The following is a 15,757-nucleotide window of genomic DNA, read 5'->3' on the forward strand; positions in this document are numbered from 1 at the left end:
GGTCTTCTTTCATAATTGTTAGTTAACACAATGGGATTTGTTTTGCAGGATCTTGGGACATCCTGAGCTGTAAAATATAATGTGACTACCATAAATGTGTCAAAAAATATATATATTACCTGTCCTGACTAATAAGTGGGCGTCCCCCCCTATCCACTCCTTATCTGCAGAACACAAGTTGCTTGCCATGGGGCCAACGGAGCCATGGTCGGTGAGGGAGAAGCTGTGCTTGGCCACCTCTGTCATGAAGAGTGGGGACCAGAACTGGTAATGCAGCACGCTTGTCGACCTACATCATGTTACTGTAATAATTTTTGGGGACAGACCAGTCGAATCTTAGCCAGCCACCAACTTTCACTGAGTAAGACTTCCATTAATGGAAACAAGCAATAGGGTAATTGTGTGAGGAAATTATGTGAGGAAAGATTTTCGAGTAGAACTGGTCAGTCGAATAGGAATTGTGATGATGCAATTATAGGATATCCATACCCACAGGGTGTCTGTCAGTCGAGCCATCAAACCATTTGCAGAGCCAGGACGACCCCCTGACTGGTTCTCACAAAAGGTAGGCTATGCTTCAATAGATGAACACCATGAACAAACAAGAACCTGATGAAAGCATCTAAAACATATTAGCCTTGGTGACCACAATGCAGTAACCTTATGGACTCTTGCCGAAATGGTTGATTGCGTGAGATAGGTGGCATGCGTCCTTCAACGTTTCGCCTATATGCATTTAACAACAGCACACCGCTGTATTCATTTTTTTTTTTAAAGAAAGAAAAAAGGTGATAATAGTTTTTGGGATGGTTACATGTTTTTAGTGTAAAGTTGAACAACTAATACCAGATATAAAGTATGTAGAAAATGTAATTGACCAATATGTTTTTAAACAAGATCATCTTTGAGAACTAACAATTATCAAAATAAAAACTAGACAGTTGAGGAGAATCTAAAATGAAAAAGATGGCATGGGACCCCCATTGATTTAATTATAATGTTTGAGTCACTCAGATAGCATAAGAACATGGCATAAGCCATGGAAGAATATGTAGAATTGCAGGAAATTAGCTTTAAAACAGCAACATTTTGTCTCTGCTGCCAAGAGGAGGGCCTCTAAAACGGTGCTGATGGTCACACCCACAGCCCCGCCCCCCTCACACTAACTTTGCCACTGCTGCTGAAAAAAATCCTTGGGAAAACACTGGTACTTTGCATTAAATACTTTCCCGAGCCCTGTTCATTTTCCTCTTCCACTGCCCTGGACTGTCAATAAACTGAGTGTACAAAACATTATGAACACCTGCTCTTTCCATGACCTAGACTGACCAGGTGAAAGCTATGATCCCTTATTAATGTCACTTGTTAAATCAACTTCAATCAGTGTAGATGAATGGGAGGAGACAGGTTAAAGAAGGATTTTTAAGCCCAAAGGCAATTGAGACATGGATTGTGTATGTGTGCCTTTCAGAGGGTGAATGGGCAAGACAAAATATTTAAGTGCCTATGAACGGGGTATGGTAGTAGGTGCCAGGCGCACCAGTTTGTGTCAAGAACTGCAACGCTGCTGGGTGTTTCACTCTCAACAGTTTCCCGTGTGCATCAAGAATGGTCCACCACCCAAAGGACATCTAGCCAACTTGACACAACTGTGGGAAGCATTGTCAATATGGGCCAGCATCCCTGTGGAACTCTTTCGACACCTTGTATAGTCCATGCCCTGACAAATTAAGTCTGTTCTGAGGGCAAAAGGGGATGGTGCAACTCAATATTAGGAAGGTGTTCTTAATGTTTTGTACACTCAGTGTATATGCAGCCTGTTGAATTCAAGGAAATAACTGCCTTATTCTTCTCTCTCCATATCGCTCTCTTTTTCATCTAGCACTGTGCCTCCCAGTATTCAGAACTCCTGGAGACGACAGAGACCCCAAAGTGAGCACAGCAGTAACTGTTATGTTGATGTCTTTTCCTGTGTGCGACTGGATCTGTGATGGTTCTGCTGTTGCATTTCCTATGACCAGAGGCGGTTGGAGAACATGGATAGTGTGGCTAGCGTGTTAGTCTGAAGGAGGCAGGCAATGGTTTATGGATGACATGATCTTGTCTGGATGGGTTCATGTTCATGACACGGGTATCTCTCGCCAGACGGAAGCGTGGCGAGAAAGGTGAGGTGGTGGAGACGGTGGAGGACGTGATCGTCCGCAGGCTCACGGCAGAGAGGATTGAGGAGCTGAAGCGCTTGATCAAAGACACACAGGAGAAGCACAGGTACACAGGCTTTGTGCTATCTCTGATAGAGGTGGGACTATCTATTCAAGAGACTCACGGCCTTCAGTAGATCTTTGCTGCCACTTTATTGACCCAACACTGATGTCAACTGTTGGTCTGCTGCATTCACAGGAAGCTGAAGAAAGAGGCAGAGCTGATCCAAGCCGGACACCTGGACTCCAAACTTGAGGAGCTATCGGGAGAGATTGTGCAGTATGAGACTTTCTGTATCTAATTACCTGTATCTATTTGTGTTTTTCTGGGGGGAAAAACGACTTTCTGTTCCTGTCAGGAAGAAGAAACAGGAAGAGGAGGAGGCAGACGTGAAAAGAAAGGCCATAGATACAGCCTATCTAGGTAAAAGATAACCCACTTCATGCACACCACCAGCTGCTTTTGCCTGTAGCTTTTCTTTATCTGCTCAGTAAATATAACAGTATTTCCTGCTATTGCTCCTTGGTCACCCCTTTATATCAGTTTTATTCCAGACCTTGTAGAACTCAATATACCAGGCAGTATACAGGTTGATTCAGATGTGTTTTATGTTTCTTGAATGATTCAATAAACCCACAGGGGATGTTGAAATAAAAATCATGCCACGGGGTTTGGATGAGGAGCTCTATCAGAAAGTATGTCTAAGGCTGAGATAGATGTGTACACAGCCACAAACGCTGGTCAAAGTAATTAGTGGATCAACTGTAGTGTGATTGGTCAAACTAAGAACAGTCTCACCCCGACGCCCCACCCCCCTTCCAGCCAGACAGGCGGTGAAGAACACCCCTAAAAGAGTGCCCAGTGTGACCGTGCGCTCTCCCCCGGGGTGCGGCTCGCCAAGCCTCGAGTTCTGCCAAGGGGACACACCCCAGAGCACACCCGAGGACCCCAGCACCTCAGTGACTGTGAGTCCCTGTCAGCTACAGGGGAACGGGGCAGGGGCAGGGGCAGCTAGGGGGATGATTGGAGTTCAGTAAAAACATTCTGTTTTTGTCAATTTGTCATTGTGGATTTGATGTGCTGCCACATGCTACACAAAATGCCTTTTCTTCGGTCTGCCTGCCCTACTCCCTTGCATGTTATATCCCTCCTTTTCCCGTTTCCCAACTTCATTTTCCCCCTCCTCTCCGTAGGCCCCAGAAGCAGCAGGGTTCATGCACCTGACTGAAGCCTGTGGGCTGGTTGGTGCAGAGTCAGGCCTGGGCACTCTTCTGGATGACTCCCCACAAAAGAAGCTCTTGGGCCAGAAAGCCACGCCACCACCATCCCCTCTCCTCTCTGAGCTACTGAAGAAAGGCAGTTTCATACCCACAAGCCCCAGACTGGTATGTCCGAGAGGAAACACTATATTATGCCATAGGGATTGTTCACTTCCATACTATTTAAAAACATCCACATGTAACGACCCATAGCCGTTTCAACATCTCAGACTCGTCGTCAGATGATTCCTGTTTCAGTTACAGAGTGATGTGTTTGTCTTATAGGTTGGAGATGGTGACCTGCCTGGTAATATGACAATAGCACATGACCTACAGCTCACAGGCTCCATTCTCCCTGGCTGTCTAGCAACAGGTACACACACAACACACACTCACACTTGTGCTTTTGCATAAACACCCAGCAGAAAGCTTGCTTCTAGAATGTTTGCAGATGTGTACCTGTCCATGTATGCGTTTGCTAAACTTAGGTAGTCAATTAGTAAAAATGTTGTATTGCTTAGCGTGGCATTTGTGATTATAGATCAAGGCTCTGTGCGCTGTGCGTGTGTGTGTGTGTGTGTGTGTGTGTGTGTGTGTCCGTGTGCGCTAGGTGCCCCTACACTCTCTCGTCTGCTGGAGGCTGGGCCTCAGTTCTCAGCTCCGCTGGGCTCCTTGGCCAGCAGCACAGACTCCTCCAGTGCCCTTCTCACTGCTGCTGCACCCCCCACTATGGACTCCCCCGCCTCACTACACACAGGTCTCTCCCGTTCCCTCCCTCCCTCTCTCTGCTTTTATACAGATCCTCTTCCTCCTTTTCTCGTCACTTCCTCCCCAGCATCTTTTCTGTGTCTTTTCATCTGACCGTCACACTACTGTACATGGCATCTCATTCCATCTCATCTCCTCCGACATGAACGTGAAGCCTGTCACCATGATCATGTCCTCCATCTGTTGTCTTTACGCGGAGATTAAATATGAATCATGTTATAAGGCTGTTAATACTACCTATATATATATGTGTGTGTCTGTATATAGGCAGGGATGAGGTGGAGGCCTCCCAGCCTGGCCCAGGGGAGGGGACAGAAGAGGGCCTAGTGACGGTGCCCTACATGGGAGATGAATTGGACCTGGAGACAGTGGGGGACATCATCGCCATCATTGAGGATAAGGTGCTCGTCCTCCGCCTCACGCACCTAAAAACGTTGATGGATACCTGTTCTGCCTATAAAGCCATAGTTATATCAGCCTTCTCTCTAATAATAACTACATAATAGGTCTTTCTGAGGTGTTCTGAAGTTGTGCTGGTAGCCTAGCGTTTTAAGTGCATTGGGTCAGAAACCGAAAGGTCGCTGGTTCGAATCCCAGAGCAGACTTGGTGAAAAATCTGTTTATGTTCCCTTGAGCAAAGCACTTAAACCGAATTGCTCCTGCTAAATGACAAAAAATGTCAAAATGAAGTGACAGGCTCTAACCTCTCACCCTATAGGGTGATGAGAATGCAGAGGCTCTGGATGCGGCTGCAGTGGAGGCCGCTCTGTCCCTGTGTGAGGAGACTGGCCACGCCCTGTCTGGCCCCCCCTGGGAGCCCGGGCCCTTCAAGCCCCCTGAGTGTAACCCTGCCGCCCCCACACGGGCCCCACAAGCCTCCTCCTACTCCTCCTCCATCCACGGCAGTCTGGAGGTGAAGAGGGAGAGACTGGAGATACGGGGTGGGGCCTCTGCATGTGACAGCCAGGACATCTGTACCTCAGGGTACACACACCCCCTGGGCATCAGTGGCCTTCCTCCCTCCTGCTCGTCTATGATGCTGGAGCACAGCCAGCCTATTGGCGCTCGTCTGCAGCATGGGGTCATGGGCGGGGCCGATGGGGAGGGAAGCCCTGTCTCTCCCCATGCCACCATCAAGTGTGAGAGTGAAGAGTGGATGCAGCAAGGAGCTGACACACCACACGCAGGTATACACACACTCATAGCCCCGGCACATCAAACTGACAGCCATACAAGATGCCAAAATCAACCTGTTATGTTCTTAGCATGACTGCCTGTTTCTCTCTCTCTCTTTTCACTTTTCCCCTCAGACTCTGAGGGTGGCCCCATGACAAGAGGACACTCCAAGGTACACGTCCCACTGAAGAGAGAACAGACTTGTGCTGAGACCTGTTTTCCTTTTGTTCGAACAGGGCTCTTCAACCTTTTCTTGCCAAGGGACCCCCGCCCAGGCGACCCAGGGAACCCCATCATAAGTTAACAAAAAAAAGTCCTGTCTTATTATCAGTCACATTCATTTATAAAGCCCTTTTTACATCAGCAGATGCCACTAAGTGCTTATACAGAAACCCAGCCTAAAACCCCAAACAGCAAGCAATGCAGATGTAGAAGCATGGTGGCTAGGAAAAACTCTCTAGAAAGGCAGGAACCTAGGAAGAAACCTAGAGAGGAACCAGGCTCTGAGGGGTGGCCAGTCCTCTTCTGGCTGTGCCGGGTGGAGATTATAACAGTACATGGCCATTAAGGCTAGATTGTTCTTCAAGATGTTCAAACGTTCATAGATGACCAGCAGGATCAAATAATAATCACAGTGGTTGTAGAGGGTGCAACAGGTCAGTACATCAGGAGTAAAAGGTGAATTATCAGGTGAATGGTAATGACAAGAAGAAGTAATCAACATTTTCAAATGAATTGATTTGGTAGATAGTTTTTCATTAATTTGACCTCCCACACATTATAATTGGAAGAGGAAGTATGAACTCGTAAGACTAGCAGGTCCTTTTTCAAAGCCTGTGTGAGATACTCCGATGAGTGGAATTTGCTCAATATTAGGAGGACAAAGAATCCTCCTCTTTTCTACTGTAGGTATCTAACACAGTCTCTCTCCCCATCTCTCTGTACCCGTGTTGCGTGTGAAGGAGGAAGAGGAGGGGGTGAGCGACGGAGAGGAGAGGAGTGCCTCAGAGACTAAAGAGGGCCTGGATGGGGGGGATGAGGAGGCCTACCTGTCTGAGGCAGAAGGGGAGACGGAGCTGGAGCCCCCAGCCAGTGAGAGTGAGGACAGCTATAGTCTGCACACAGCCTCCTCCTCTCTGCAGCTGCACACCACCGCAGACTCTATCCCCAGCAGCCCTGCCTCCTCCCAGTTGTGAGTCTCACACACACACACACACACACACACACCACCAAGCATGTCTATATCATGTCAAAACGCCTTCTTCCTTTTCTTGGTCTATGCAGTTCGATGTGCAGTGAGGACCAGGAGGCCATGCAGGCTCAGAAGATCTGGAGGAAAGCCATCATGCTGGTATGGCGAGCAGCCGCCAATCACAGGTAACAAGCTCGCTCATGGAACCCAGGTCTACAGCAGGACCATGCACCATGCAGCCTGCCTCTCATTTTAGCTTTTGAAAGTGATGCCCTTGCTGTTTTCCTGGCGCAGGTATGCTAATGTGTTCCTGCAGCCTGTGACTGATGACATTGCCCCGGGGTATCACAGTATTGTGCACAGGTAAGCACTGACCACTGACACAGGGGACAGGCGCTTTCTCTGCTGGCTTGGTCGCCCCACTTAGTGGATCTGTTGGACACTCTGACCCCCTCCGTTCTCCTCCGCCCCAGGCCCATGGACCTGTCCACCATTAAGAAGAACATTGAGACCGGTCTGATCCGCACCACGGCAGAGTTCCAGCGGGACATCATGCTGATGTTCCAGAACGCGGTGATGTACAACAGCTGTGACCACGACGTGTTCCACATGGCCCTGGAGATGCAGAGGGACGTCCTGGAACAGATCCAGCAGTTCCTGGCCACACAGCTCATCATGCAGACCTCCGAGTCGGGCGTCAGCGCCAAGAGCCTGAGGGGCCGAGAGAGCACCCGCAAGCAGGACCCCTCGGACAAGGTGCTCCTCTCAGTGGGACCGCACGGGATGGAGGGTCTTTAGATGGGAATAGGAGGAGAGAGTATTGGGAATGGAGAGTCGAGGAGAGGAAAGGAAAGTGAGGATTTGGGGATGCAAGAAGAGACAGGTTAGGGATCTGTTTAACTGCAGAGGAAAGGAGAGGACACAAGTCTCTTACCTTTTGGAAGGCAGCTGAACACATTCCTAGATTTTATAGGAGGGCGCCATGTATGTCAGTCATGGTGTTTTCCTAATGCATGATCATGTGCTTCGGTGTTCATTTTATCCATTTCCCCACTGACATCCTTCTCTCGTCTCCATTCTGAGTTGCCATCGATGGAGGCCATACTGTGGGTGGGCTTCATGGGCTTAGATGGTGATAAACTCATGAAAGTAGATAGGAACCTGACTCCCTCTGATAATACTGCTAATGCTGTTGAATTGCATTACAGACAAGAACACAAAATAGTCAGACGCATGCACTGCACTCATACCTGTGCAGATATAGGGACAACGCGAGACAGAGATCCCTGCGAGTCCACGCAGTTGAAATCAAATCAAAGTTGATTTGTCACGTGCACAGGATACAGCAGGTGTTAACAGGGGAGTGAAATGCTTGTTTTGCAAGCTCTTCCTCAACATGCAGTTGAGAGTCATATAAAATAAATACACACCAGAAAATACACTGTATACAAGATCAGAACCAGTACATTACCAATCAATGTCAGGGATACTGGTGAAAGTTTAGGTAAGGCTATGCATTTGTAATCTGGTTAAATTTCTCTCAACTCGCTCAACTGTCAATCTGATACACACACACACTCATACTGATATTTTCTTTCTCATCCTTCATCTTTTCACTGCCTCTGTGTCTACGCTTGTGTGTGTGTTAGCTTTTTGTTAGCTTCATTGATCTGTGTTTGTATCTGTGTCGTGTGTGTTTTTCATGCGTGTGTGTGTCTGTCGTGTGTGTGTACCCCACTTCAGTGCATCAATGTGTGTAAAGACATAGCCATGGCAGCGCTCCGACCTTGTGTTCCTCTCCAGTGTCTCTGGCTGGTAGATAGTATCAAAGCAGGAGAGAGGGTCAAGGTTTGGGGGGGGGTTAGAATTAGTTATTTTGGATTTAGTGGGGCAAATCCAATTTGTATTATAGTATTTTTTTAAATATATTTTTTAGGGGTGGATCAGCTTTAATATTGTGGCTTCTATCAGTGTAATTGTCTGCATCATTTCCAATCCCCTTTATGTTAAAAAAAAAATACAGTACCAGTCAAAAGTTTGGACACACCTACTCATTCAAAGGTTTTTCTTTATTTTCAATAAAGAATAATAGTGAAGACATCAAAACTATGAAATGAGACATATGGAATCATGTAGTAACCGAAAAAGTGTTATATTTATATTCGAGATTCTTCGAAGTAGACACCCTTTGCCTTGATGACAGCTTTGCACACTATTGGCATTCTCTCAACCAGCTTCACCTGGAATGCTTTTCCAACAGTCTTGAAGGAGTTCCCACATATGCTGAGCACTTGTTGGCTGCCTTTCCTTCACTCTGCGGTCCAACTCATCCCAAACCATCTCAATTGGGTTGAGGTCAGGTGGTTGTGGAGGTCAGGTCATCTGATGCAGCACTCCATCACTCTCATTGGTCAAATAGCCCTTTCACAGCCTGGAGGTGTGTTTTGGGTCATTGTCCTGTTGAGAAACAAATTATAGTTCCACTAAGCGCAAACCAGATGGGATGGCGTATCGCTGCAGAATGCTGTGGTAGCCATGCTGGTTAAGTGTGCCTTGAATTCTAAATAAATCACAGACAGTGTCACCAGCAAATCGCCCCCACACCATAACACCTCCTCCTCCGTGCTTCACGGTGGGAACCACACATGCGGAGATCATCCGTTCACCTACTCGGCGTCTCACAAAGACACGGCGGTTGGAACCAAGAATCTCAAATTTGGACTCATCAGACCAAAGGACAGATTTCCACCGGTCTAATGTCCATTGCTTGTGTTTCTTGGCTCAAGCAAGTCTCTTATTTTTATCAGTGTCCTTTAGTAGTGGTTTCTTTGCAGCAATTCGACCATGAAGGCCTGGTTCACGCAGTCTCCTCTGAACAGTTGATGTTGAGATGTGTCTGTTACTTGAACTCTGTGAAGCATTTATTTGGGCTCCAGTCTGAGGTTGGTAACTCAAATGAACGTATCCTCTGCAGCAGAGGTAACTCGGGGTCTTCCTTTCCTGTGGCTGTCGTCATGAGAGCCAGTTTCATCATAGCGCTTGATGGTTTTTACAAATACACTTGAAGAAACTTTCAAAGTTCTTGAAATGTTCCACATTGACTGGCCTTCATGTCTTAAGGTAATGATGGACTGTTGTTTCTCTTTGCTTATTAGAGCTGTTCTTGGTCTTAGTCTTAGTCTTATGGACTTGGTCTTAGACCTATTTGGTAAATCTTCTGTATGCCAACCCTACCTTGTCACAACACAACTGATTGGTTCAAACGCATAAAGAAGGAAAGAAATTCCCCAAATTAACTTTTAACAAGGCACACCTGTTAATTGAAATGCATTCCAGGTGACTACCTCATGAATCTGGTTGGTTGAGAGAATGCCAAGAGTGTACAAAGTTGTCATCAAGGCAAAGGTTGGCTACTTTGGAGAATTGCAAATATAACATATATTTAGATTTGTTTTAACACTTTTTTGGTTACATGATTCCATATGTGTTATATATTGATTTTTTCTACCTACCACCCCTCCCCTAATTGGAGTAAACTAATGGATAACAATACTTAGGCTTCTACTTCCAGTTCATACAGACAGTATATTTTACAATAGTTATCTTTTGTTTGTTTTTAGGCCCATCCTTCAGCTACCCCCAACCCCTCCCATCTATCTCTGTCTCATCCAGTTTTGATTTCTAGCTGCCACATATTTTTCCGCTGTGATGTTTCACAAAAGTCCTGAACCTTTCTATTCTCGTAGTTTCTACAGATTGTAAATGAAAGATACATCTTTTTGCTAAGAGTATTATATTATAGTATTTGAAACTAAAGTATTTGCAATGCTACAGAATTTCATATTTGGCCAAAAGTCACATGGTACATGTTGTTGCATTTTGGAGCTCAAGTTTTAAGATGGAACGCTTATATTTAGTTAATCACAAAAAAGGCTCCAACGATATCGTCACAATCCAAGTGAGGAATTGGTCACCCACCTGCGTTTAAGTAAAGGAGTTGGGTCAGTTCTTGGACCACTCCTGTGAGAAGATGGGTCCTGCTTCAGTATGCGTTCCCACAGGTTTATATTCGATACAGTATTTATAATGTCCATGAGTAGTGGTGTTCACTTATTTTATACCCTCCATGTTTTTCTGTATATGATGCACCTCATTTCTCCATCTTTTTGGAGGGGGGTCTATCTTCTTTTTTTTTAATGCAGTTCTCTTTTCTTTTGGAGTGTGTCGTCAGTGTGTCGTCAGCGTGTCGTCACTGTGTGTGCTCCACTACTCCTCTTCTTTCCTTGTTCTGTGTGTCTTTGTTCCCTCTCTCTGACTATCCTCTATCCTCTCACAGGACAGTGTCCCCATGGCCTCTCCTGCCTTCCTTCTCTCTCTCTTTGTAAGTACCCAGTCTGCAGGTTATGAGCTGCAAGACTACAGCTGGGGTATTTGCATTCTGGCCCCAAGTCAGATTGAATACTTGCCTGACGACTCATCCTGAATTTGATTCCGTTGCTCTATCGATCGCTCCATGCGGAACCTGCTATCCTGGAAGTTGTTTGTGCTGTCGTCAAAAATGACGTGATTCGTGTAGGCCAGCTCTGGCCCAGCCCCATCGGTTTCTGGGGACCAATCAGAGCGGTCAGAATGTGTTTGCATTCGAGAAGCAAATCCAGACTCATCATGGAGAAGAAACGTTAGTGGGAGTGGCGTTTGGCCGGAGCGATGCGGATGGGTAGACAGGCAAATTGAATACCCCTGCTCTATAGTATTCTCTTTCTTAAATGTCCTCTCTTTCTCGCCCTCTTTCTCTCTCTCACACACATACGCTCCTAAAAACACATGCAGGCAAAGAAACACAAATTGGATCGCTAACTTTCATGCACACAAGCTAATTGACACATGCGTTTGCAAGTTGCATTGAATCAAAATGTTGAGCCATGTTTCCTATCATGTTCAAACAAACACTAAATATGAGGGCCAGTCTGTCCGGTGTTGTCTAGGTTGATGGCTTTGGACCAGAGTTAACCCGTCTCCTCTCTGTGCTTCTACAGGATGGGGGCACCAGGGGGCGCCGTTGTGCCATAGAAGCTGACCTGAAGATGAAGAAATGAGTCGCAGGGAGCACCTGCAGATGACTCTGGATGGAGTACAACTGATTGGTATCCTCTATCCATGGTCATGTCCCAGTTGATGAAGGTAACGAAGGACACCACAGTCTGGGTCAATGTCGTTTCATGTCCTCTCACTTCAACTGGACATGGTATGTCTGGCTGAGAGAGCAATGCAGTTCCTGAATTGCAGCTTAGAGTAAACGCAACCCCAGCACTGAGAAACACATACTCCAACTCCTGAATCGAGTCCCCTCTTAAACTGAGCAAGGCATTGTGACGTAGATAAACAGAGTGAGGAACAGTTGACTGAATGAGATGACTAGGGTCGTACTGTATGTGTCGGTCAACACAAAACTGAAATACCTTGCATTGTGTATGTGTTTCATGAGTTTAAGTCCTTTTGTATAGTATTGTACAGGCATGTCCCTTTGTGTACATATGGTGCCTTTTTTTAAAGGCAATGAATGTTTCAAAATAATAAATATTTGTTGCAAGATTGTGGTCCCCCAATTTAGCAAACCAGGTAGTGTGTGATTTTTTTGTTTTAAAGAAATCCAACAAAAGGGACTAAGGCTTGGACTCTAAGGCAATCCGTTTGAGCATTGTCGACAATGCGCTGTTTAAAGGCAATGTTCCCAAGTTCATGGAGACGGCATTTATGGTAAATGCTGCATGTCGGCTCAATCGAAAATGGGCACATTGTCGACAGCGTGTGATTTAACGAAATCCCGCCATAAGCTCGGTTGTAACACCAGTATATACAGTGCATTCGTAAAGTATTCAGACCCCAGAGTTGCTGCACAGCTATTTTCAGGTCTCCAGAGATGTTCGATCGAGTTTAAGTCCGGGCTCTGGCTGGGCCACTCAAGGACATTCAGAGACTTGTCCTAATGCCACTCGAGCATTATCTTGGCTGTGTGCTTAGGGTCGTTATCCTGTTGGAATGTGAACCTTCGCCTCAGTCTGAGGTCCTAAGCGCTCTGGAGCAGGTTTTCATCAAGACTCTCTCTGTACTTTGCTTCGTTCATCTTTCCCTCGATCCTGACTAGCCTCCCAGTCCCTGCCGCTGAAAAACACCCCAACAGCATGATGCTGCCACCACCATGCTTCACCGTAGGGATGGTGCCTGGTTTCCTCCATACGTGACGCTTGACATTCAGGCCAAAGAGTTCAATCTTGGTTTCATCAGACCAGAGAATCTTGTTCTCATGGTCTGAGAGTCCTTTAGGTGCCTTTTGGCAAACTCCAACTGGGCTGTCATGTGCCTTTTTAATGAGGAGTAGCTTCCGTCTGGCCACTCTCATCATAAAGGCCTGATTGGTGGAGTGCTGCATAGATGGTTGTCCTTCTGGAAGGTTCTCCCATCTCCTCAGAGGAACTCTGGAGCTCTGTCGGAGTGACCATTGGGTTCTTGGTCACCTCCCTGACCAAGGCCCTTCTTCCCCGATTGCTCAGTTTGGCCAGGCTGGCCAGCTCTAGGAAGAGGCTTGGTGGTTCCAAACTTCTTCCATTTAAGAATGATGGAGGCCTCTGTGTTCTTGGGGACCTTCAATGCTGCAGACATGTGTTGGTACCCTTCCCCAGATCTGTGTCTTGACACAATCCTCTCTTGGAGCTCTATGGACAATTCCTTCGACCTCATGGCTTGGTTGTTGCTCTGACTTGCACTGTCAACTGTGGGACCTTTATATAGTCTAATCAATTGAATTTACCACAGGTAAAAAAAAAACAGAAACGTCCCTTTTTCAGGACCCTGCCAAAGATAATTAGTAAAAATCCAAATAACTTCACAGATCTTCATTGTAAGGGGTTTAAACACTGTTTCCCATGCTTGTTCAATGAACCATAAACAATTAATGAACATGCACCTGTGCAACGGTCGTTAAGACACGAACAACTTACAGACGGTAGGCAATTAAGGTCACAGTTATGAAAACTTAGGACACTAAAGAGGCCTTTAAACTGACTGAAAAACACCAAAAGAAAGATGCCCAGGGTCCCTGCTTATCTGCGTGAACGTGCCTTAGACATGATGCAAGGAGGCAATGTCCGTACTGCTGTCATTAAGGCAAAGGGTGGCTACTTTGAAGAATCTCGAATATAAATATATTTTGATTTGTTTAATACTTTTTTGGTTACTACATGATTCCATATGTGTTATTTCATAGTGTTGATGTCTTCACTATTATTCTACAATGTAGAAAATATTAAAAATAAAGAAAAACCCTTGAACGAGTAGGCGTGTCAGTACCAGTCAAAAGTACAAACTCAAAAAAAGAAATGTCCTCTCACTGTCAACTGTGTTTATTTTCATAGTAAAAATATTAAAAATAAAGAAAAACCATAGAATGAGTAGGTGGCCAAACTTTTGACTGGTACACTAATATATATTAGTGGGTGGCAGGTAGCCGAGTGGTTAGAGCGTTGGGCCAGTAACCGAAAGTTTGCTAGATCGAATCCCCGAGCTGACAAGTTAAAAATCTGTCGTTTTGCCCCTGAGCAAGGGAGTTAACCCACTGTTCCTAGACTGTTGTTGTAAATTAGAATTTGTTCTTAACTGACTTGCCTAATCAAAAATAAAGGTAAATATATATATAATTAAGAGACCACTGCAAACACATACTATTTATAGGTATGTGTTTGGGTAAAATGAACATTTTTGTTTTATTCTATAAACTGACATTTCTCTCATTCCAAATAAAATATTGTAATTTAGAGCATTTATTTGCATAAAATAACTGGTCAAAATAACAAAAAAGATGGTGTTGTCAGACCTCGAATAATGCAAAGAAAATAAGTTCATATTCATTTTTAAACAACACAATATTAATGTTTTAACTTAGGAAGAGTTCAGAAATCATTATTTGGTGGAATAACCCTGATTTTCAATCACAGCTTTCATGCGTCTTAGCATGCTCTCCACCAGTCTTTCACATTGATGTTGTGTGACTTTATGCCACTCCTGGCGCAAAAAGCAGCTTGGCTTTGTTTGATGGCTTGTGACAATCCATCTTCCTCTTGAAAACCTCTGGAATGTGATCAATGGGGTTCAGGTCTGGAGATCGGACTGGCCATGACAGGGTCTTGATCTGGTGGTCCTCCATTCACACCTTGTGACCTTAATTGCCTACCGTCTGTAAGCTGTTAGTGTCTTAACGACCGTTCCACAGGTGCATGTTCATTAATTGTTTATGGTTCATTGAACATGCATGCGAAACAGTGTTTGAACCCTTTACAATGAAGATCTGTGAAGTTATTTGGATTTTTACAAATTATCTTTGAAAGACAGGGTCCTTAAAAAGGGATGTTTCTTTTTTTGCTGAGTGTGTGTGTGTGTGTGTATATATATAAGATCTTACTTTTTGGAGAAATGTCCTCTGGTCTGATGAAACAAAAATAACGATGGCCATAATGACCATCGTTATGTTTGGAGGAAAAAGGGGGATGCTTGCAAGCCGAAGAACACCATCCCAACCATGAAGCACGGGGGTGGCAGTGTCATGTTGTGGGGGTGCTTTGCTGCAGGAGGGACTGGTGCACTTCACAAAATAGATGGGAGTCGGACTTGAGGAAGCATAATTATGTGGATATATTGAAGCAACATCGCAAGACATCAGTCAGGAAGTTAAAGCTTGGTCGCAAATGAGTCTTCCAAATGGACAATGACCCCAAGCATACTTCCAAAGTTGTGGCAAAATGGCTTAAGGACAACAAAGTCAAGGTATTGGAGTGGCCATCACAAAGCCCTGACCTCAATCCTATAGAAAATTTGTGGGCAGAACTGAAAAAGCCTGTGCGAGCAAGGAGGTCTACAAACCTGGGGGCCAAAATTCACCCAACTTATTGTGCTAAGCTTGTGGAAGGCTACCCAAAACGTTTGACCCAAGTTAAACAATTTAAAGGCAATGCTACCAAATACTAATTGAGTGTATGTAAACTTCTGACCCACTGGGAATGTGATGAAAGAAATAAAAGCTGAAATAAATCATTCTCTCTACTATTATTCTGACATTTCACATTCTTAAAATAAAGTGGTGATCCCAACTGACCTAAAACAGGGAATT

The 15,757-nt window shown here is 45.2% G+C and overlaps 1 protein-coding gene across 1 annotated transcript; it reads left to right on the plus strand.

Moving 5' to 3' along the window:
• The first annotated feature begins 182 nt into the window (after positions 1–182).
• LOC120056634 (bromodomain-containing protein 8-like) lies at positions 183–12,324 on the plus strand. The gene is made up of 18 exons (XM_039004834.1): positions 183–267; positions 496–565; positions 1,883–1,932; positions 2,146–2,268; positions 2,401–2,481; positions 2,561–2,625; positions 3,025–3,167; positions 3,396–3,587; positions 3,747–3,834; positions 4,072–4,218; positions 4,497–4,630; positions 4,948–5,416; positions 5,540–5,577; positions 6,368–6,597; positions 6,690–6,782; positions 6,892–6,960; positions 7,071–7,353; positions 11,634–12,324. Exons 1-18 carry the CDS (start codon positions 188–190, stop codon positions 11,691–11,693), a joined length of 2,415 nt encoding a protein of 804 aa, XP_038860762.1. The 5' UTR covers positions 183–187; the 3' UTR covers positions 11,694–12,324.
• The last annotated feature ends 3,433 nt before the right edge of the window (positions 12,325–15,757 follow it).

The sequence above is a fragment of the Salvelinus namaycush genome, chromosome 12 (genome assembly GCF_016432855.1).
Source record: "Salvelinus namaycush isolate Seneca chromosome 12, SaNama_1.0, whole genome shotgun sequence".
Taxonomy (NCBI): Eukaryota; Metazoa; Chordata; class Actinopteri; order Salmoniformes; family Salmonidae; genus Salvelinus; species Salvelinus namaycush.

Bases quoted from the DNA above. Each gene is read 5' to 3' on its own strand.
- LOC120056634 (XM_039004834.1), top strand. From the start codon at position 188: ATGGGGCCAACGGAGCCATGGTCGGTGAGGGAGAAGCTGTGCTTGGCC. The intron at 1,933-2,145 runs GTGAGCACAGCA...ATCTCTCGCCAG, and splicing joins GAGACGACAGAGACCCCAAA to ACGGAAGCGTGGCGAGAAAG. The intron at 6,598-6,689 runs GTGAGTCTCACA...TGGTCTATGCAG, and splicing joins AGCCCTGCCTCCTCCCAGTT to TTCGATGTGCAGTGAGGACC.